Source organism: Hipposideros armiger, unplaced genomic scaffold, assembly GCF_001890085.2.
Source record: "Hipposideros armiger isolate ML-2016 unplaced genomic scaffold, ASM189008v1 scaffold_742, whole genome shotgun sequence".
NCBI lineage: Eukaryota > Metazoa > Chordata > Mammalia > Chiroptera > Hipposideridae > Hipposideros > Hipposideros armiger.
This window is the reverse complement of record NW_017732092.1, coordinates 252,692-258,604: the sequence shown is the minus strand read 5'-3', so window position 1 is coordinate 258,604 and position 5,913 is coordinate 252,692. Positions and strand designations below refer to the sequence as shown.

The window sequence follows — 5,913 nt, the reverse complement described above, 5'->3', positions numbered from 1 at the left end:
GTGGGGGGTTGGGGCAGGGCAGGGAGGGGACTGGGGAAGTGCGCACACAGGCCCACACAGACACATGCACCCACAGACACAGAGGGAAGGGGTCAGGATGGGGAGGGGTGCACAGCAGGGCGGAGTAGGACCCCCACAGCCCCTCCCCAAGACAGCCTCTCCTCCCTTATACTCCCTTTCTCCTCCCGTTCCCCACTGTAGAAACAGCGTGTTTATATTTTATGGCCAAACTGTCGAATTTTGTTGTCCAGCCCAGTGCCCTGCCCTCTCCCTTTCCAGGTCCACAAACTCCCCAATCTCTTGTCCTCTAGTCCTCTCCCTTGTTTCTTACGTAGTTGGTTCTCTCCTCTTTAGTCTCCCCGGACCTGCCCCCAGCTCCCTGGCCCTCTCCTACTCTCTGTGGCAGTTTCATATTTGCTAAGACAAATTTGCTCATTAAACATTTTGTTGTATTTTACTTTATGGAGCTGCTCTGTGTCTGGTGTGTGTAACCTCGAGTGTTTCCTTGGCTCCAGGCCAAGTCGTGGCTCCAGGAGGCCCGGTTGTCCCTGACCTCTGGCCCCTGGTACCGGTGCCCTGGTGCCCTTGGCTCACCCCAGGGGCACACCCTGCCTGCTCCTCTGGCCACTCCTCTGGGCAGGCATAGGGCGTGGCCCCGGAGAGGAGGATCAGACTTCAGACCTCTACGTGGGCTCCCGCGCCTGCACGGGACGGGGGGAGACCGGCCTCGCGGGACCGGGGCTGGCGTGGTGGCGGTGACGCGCGGGCTGGGGATACCTCGGCGCGCGTCCGTGGGGCCTTACGGTGGCGGCCGACGGGCTCACGCCGGAAGTGACGCCGTGAAGGTGGGCAGAGCTGCGGAAGCGGCTGATGCTCAGGCTCGCTTCAGGCGGGGCGAGTGGCTACTTCCGCTTCCGGTCCGTCGCCTCTTTCGGTTGCTTCCCGTCCGCTCGGCGGTTCCCCTCCCCCGCCCGGCTCTCTGCCCCCGACCCGGGCGCCGGGGCGGCGGGGCCGTCGTAGTGCGGCCCTCCGTGCGTCCGCGCGTGCGCCGGAGCGCGCCTCCGCCTCCGGCTCGGCGCGCGCCCCGCGACACCGAGGCCGAGCGGGGGCAGGGGGCTGCCCGCCATGACCCCCCGGAGCCCGGCGTGAGGGGGCCGAGGTGAGCGCGGGCCGGGGCGCTCGGGCGTCTGCCGGCCTCCGGTCGTCTCCGCGGCCTTCATGTCTTTGCGCCCGGTCGGCCTGGACCGCCCGCGTCTTTCCGTCTCCGGCGTCTGGCTCTGTCAGCGCCTCCGTCTCCCGCGGGTCCGCTTGGGCCTCGCTCTTGCTCGTGTCTCCGTCTGTTTTGCTGTTTTTACAAAACACTGTCCCCGTGTGTCTGCCCTGGGTCTCGGTCTGCCTCTGCCTTTCTGTCATGTCTCGTGTCTGATGGTCAGGATTAATGTTCGTGTCTCTCTTGCTGGGCTTGCATGTCTTCAGTTCCCCTGGTGTCTTCTCTCTCTGCCTCTGGTGGTGCTCTCTGCCGCTGTCTTCCCATCTCATTTTTGCCCTGTCCCCTCTTCTCCCACCCCGAGTCCCCCTCCGCGGGTCTGTGGCTTGTTCTAGGATCAACCCCTCCCCTGGGCTCCTGAGACTGGTGGTGAAGAGCCTGGCTTTACAATCAGACCCACCGCTTGCTAGCCTGTGATATGCCAGGTGACTTTTATCTCCACATCTCAGTGTCCTAGCCTTTAAAATTAGGGTGTTCACAGTTCTACTCATAGGGCCTCTGTGCGTTTTGATGGAGACGATGCATGTTAAGTGCCCAACACTGTCTGGCAGGTAGAAAGTACAGTGTAATTAATGACGGGGAGTTCTGGTTTCCACAATTACAGATTTTCTGTTCCACAAATGTTTGATATCAGTCATTTGAGTACCCCTTGCAGATTTTTGCCATATCATTTGTCTTCTGTTTAATAATACTCTTGAATCAAGGTATTTTGAAAAGCTTAGTCTCATTCTAAGCAGCACGTGTGAAATCTTAGCGTTCAGGAGTTGTGTATTTTTTCTCACATACTTTAACGTAAATGCATCCTTTGATCCCACTCTTTGGGAAACGTGGTTTTTTTCTGATAATGATAGCCAATGTATTGAGCGCCTACTATCTGTGTGGCACGGCACCAAGCACTTTATGTGCCCCTGTTATTTCATCAACAGGCTGCCAGGTAGGAGGTCTTCCCTTAATTTCAGAGTGGAGGTTGGTCTGCTGGGAGCTGATGTCAAGACTTGGTGTTCTTTCCGTTATATCACAGTTTTCTGATATTTCTCAGTCTCTTTTTGTTTCAGGGCCTTTTCTCCTTGTCTTTCTGCCACACTGTCTACACGTGTCTCTGTCTGTGGTTGTGTCTCTGTCTGCCTCACCATGTCTCTGGGTGACTCCTCTGTCTCTTTCTCTTTGTACCTCTTTCTCTCCTTGTCTCCCTTACTCCCTTGCCTTTCACTCTCTGTTTTTGTCACATCATCTCTTCGTCTTAGTGTGTCTGGCTGGGCCTGTCTTGGCGCCCTGGCTATCTCTTTTCAGCTATTCACGTCTGTCTCCTAGTGCCTGGCCCTCGGCCTGAGTTCAAGGCAGAGGCCAGCTGCTGGCCCCAGGACTAGGGTGGTGGGAGGGCTCAGGCGATCTCTGTCCGGGGCTTTTGGAGAGGCTCTAGGTTGTAGTGGTCAGAGCCTGCTTTGTGCCGGGGCAAACACATCCACCTCTAAGTGCCACAGTTTCCTCCCTGGTGAGGTGGCTGTGAATCATGGACTTGTGAGGATTAATTGGTTACTGTGTGTAAAGTATTTAGGAGAGTACCCTGGCCCAGGGTCAGGGCCGTGAGAGTGCTGAGATTGTCATCATTTGCCTGATTCCTGCTCATGTGTTCCTTTCCTGTCACGTTTATCTTGGAAAAGGTTAATTTAAAAGTATGTTTTGGAATTGAAGTGGGCCTGGGGTTGTGTCTGTGCTGCCAGGCTTAGTGGGGACCTTTGCTGAATTATTTAATCTCCATGGGCCGGTCTGTGTGAGAAGACCGGTCTGTGCCCTTGGTGTTAAATGAGATAATGCTCAGTGAGTGCCTGGCACACAGCTGGGATACAGCCTATGGTTGTGTCATTCCTTATCTTGCCTGCCCTGAGCCTTGTCTCAACAGCCCCGGCAATGCCTGCCAACCTCTTTACTCCCTTCATTGGCCTCCTCTCCGTGTTTCCTTGTTTCTGTCGTGGATTCTGCCCCCATCCACCCCTGCTCCAGAGGTCTTTCCTGCCCTCCCTCCTTCCCTTCCGGTTTATTGAATGGCTCTTCCGGGCCAGCTCCTCTGATGGGAAAAGCCATATCCAGACAAACGTGGTTTCTACCCCCACGGGGCTCGTGGTGTGTCAGCCTTAGCCGCAGAGTCAGACAAATGAGTATACGATCACCAGGCCAACGGTCTACCCACAGGCCCCCTGGGAATGTAGACTTTGGAGTTCAGGTGTTTTAAGATTTGGGAAGCTTAAGTGGTGCCCTTGGAGCAAGTGGGAGTGACCTGGTGAGGGAGAGGAAGAGCAGGGTGACTTACTCAAAACACCGTGCACATGGGTTGTGGACTCCCCAGTTCTCAGCTCTCTTGGTTACTGAACGGAGCCCCATTTTACAGAGGAGAAAACAGAGGTGCAGGAGTTCTCAACCCACCCAGGCGGCTTGGCCAGGAAGTGTCATGCTGGGGTGTGCCTCCGGGACCTGTGATCTGTCACTGTATGCTCTGCTTCGCTGAGCAGGGGCCCTAAGCAGGAAGGAGCTGGGCACATTTGAGGAACCAAAATGGACGGGGTGACTGAGATGGAGGGTGACAAGGTCCAGAGCCTTCTAGGCCACGGACTGCATCCTAGAACTGCATCCTCGACCTGAGGAGCACTAAGGGCCTCATGAGGGTGGGGATTCAGCCTGGGTGGCCCCAGGTGCCCCTTGAGTTTTCAAAGTCTTCTCATCTCTTCAGATGCAGTGATCCGCCAGCCCCTGTCGTGGCCCGGCCTTCCTCTTCCAGCCACCCCCTCTGTCCACGTCCCTGAGGGCCCACCACCCTCATCCCTGCTGGCCACCATGTCGACCTCGTCACTGCGGCGCCAGATGAAGAACATTGTCCACAACTACTCAGAGGCCGAGATCAAGGTCCGCGAGGCCACGAGCAACGACCCCTGGGGCCCGTCCAGCTCACTTATGTCTGAGATCGCTGACCTCACCTACAATGTCGTTGCCTTTTCGGAGATCATGAGCATGATCTGGAAGCGGCTGAATGACCATGGCAAGAACTGGCGGCACGTCTACAAGGTCGGTGGGCATGAGCACAGCATGCAGGTGGTGCTGCAGCTCTGTGTCTGTAAAATCTCTACTATAATGGCTGCCACAGACATGACGTTTCAGGGTTTTTGAACCTGATGGTTTAAGCTTCTTTTAGAAGAAGTGGCGCGTTCACAGGATGTACCCACCTGGAAGGCATAAGCAGGTGCCCAGTTCCCTCCCTTGGGGCAGCCGTGTCCCCAGCTTGTCTTCCTCTGAGGCCATTCGTGTGTGCACATTGGAGCAAATGGGTAGCCCCTGGGAACTTTTGGGGCCACATCTTTCATTGTGGGGTGGTCCCTTGGCTATACGCAGTTGTCAGAATTCAGAACTGTACAATAAAAAGAGTGAATTTTATCATACATTAGTTGCACCCTAGTTTTAAGTAGGAAAATGAGACTAAGTCCTAGAGATCATTCCCCATAGGATATAAAAGGTTTGTCACTTTTTTTTATAAGGGTATAGCAGTCCACTATGTGGGTTGATCATAATTCATGTGACTAGCTACCTCGTGTTGGATTCTTAAGTGGCTTGCAATGTTTTGCTTTTACAAATACGACTGCCTTAATTATCCTTGTATGTTTGTCATTTTTTAGAACTGGAATTTCTGGTTTGAAGGACACATGTGTGTGTCATTTTGATAAATGTGGCCAAAGTACCCTCCACAGAAGTGGCCCATTTACTCACCCTCAGTGATACGTGTACATACCCTGATTCAGTGGCCAGACAGACGAACCGCAGGCTTTGGGCACAGAGAATAAGTTTTTGTTTTGTTTTTAACCAGCTGAGCCATCCTACCACCTGTTGGCAGCTCAGCGGCAGCTTAGCTCGGGCGCAGCATCACTGGCCCATGTGGGAATCAAACCGGCAGCCCTGTTGCTCAGAACTTGCACTCTTAAGCTAACTCTTAACTAACTGAACCACTCAGCTGGCCCACAGGGAATAAGTTTGCAGGCAGCCCTCAGTGGCTGTGTTCCCACTGCTGCTCTGGGGACTTGGCGTCCCCAACTCAGATCAAGAAGTGGCCAAGGGCACAGGCTGGGGCAGGTGCCTAGGCTCCACTTCCGGCAGTGTGGCCTCCAGCCAGTCCCTGGACCTCTCTCCCTGTGAGGGTCCGACCCCGGGGTCAGGGCCAGCAAGTCCAACTCAGGAGGGTTAGTGGGGCCTCTTGTTGCTGACTCTTCGGTGTAAGTCGGCTGAGGGCCTGCTCTGGCCGGGCTCTGTCCTGTGGAGGCTTCAGTGTTTTGCTCATTTCCGAGATGGGGAGACTGGGCCTGGAGAGGTGGCCCCACTCAGAGAAGGGATCCAAGGCCGGTTTCCTGTGGCTTGGCTCCCTTCCCACCCAAGGTTGGGTCAGCTATTTGATTAACTCATGGTTTCTGGGTGAGCATTTGTTAGGAGGTGACTGGGTCATGACTTGCAGGTCTGAAACGAGGAGAGCAGCTCAGGAGGGCTGGAGGTGAGTGCTGAGGGGCCCTGGATGGCAGGTTCCTCAACGGCAGCTGGAGAAACACTGCTGTGGGCAGAGGAACAGTGGCGGTACCGTATTTCCCCATGTATAAGATGCTCCCATGTATAAG

General features: G+C 55.2%; 1 protein-coding gene across 7 annotated transcripts in view; it reads left to right on the top strand.

The window, feature by feature from the left end:
• Positions 1–900: 900 nt before the first annotated feature.
• EPN1 (epsin 1) overlaps positions 901–5,913 on the top strand; it is a 16,571-nt gene continuing 11,558 nt past the window's right edge. For 2 of the 7 annotated variants that reach the window (XM_019627889.1, XM_019627893.1), the window contains exons 1-2: positions 1,430–1,692; positions 3,993–4,324. In XM_019627889.1, the coding sequence (XP_019483434.1) occupies positions 1,686–1,692; positions 3,993–4,324 (339 nt within the window). In that variant the 5' untranslated portion in view covers positions 1,430–1,685. Of the gene's footprint in view, positions 1,160–1,419; positions 1,693–3,992; positions 4,325–5,913 lie in introns of those variants that run through there. The other 5 variants (XM_019627890.1, XM_019627894.1, XM_019627892.1 and 2 more) reach the window with 5 other exon arrangements.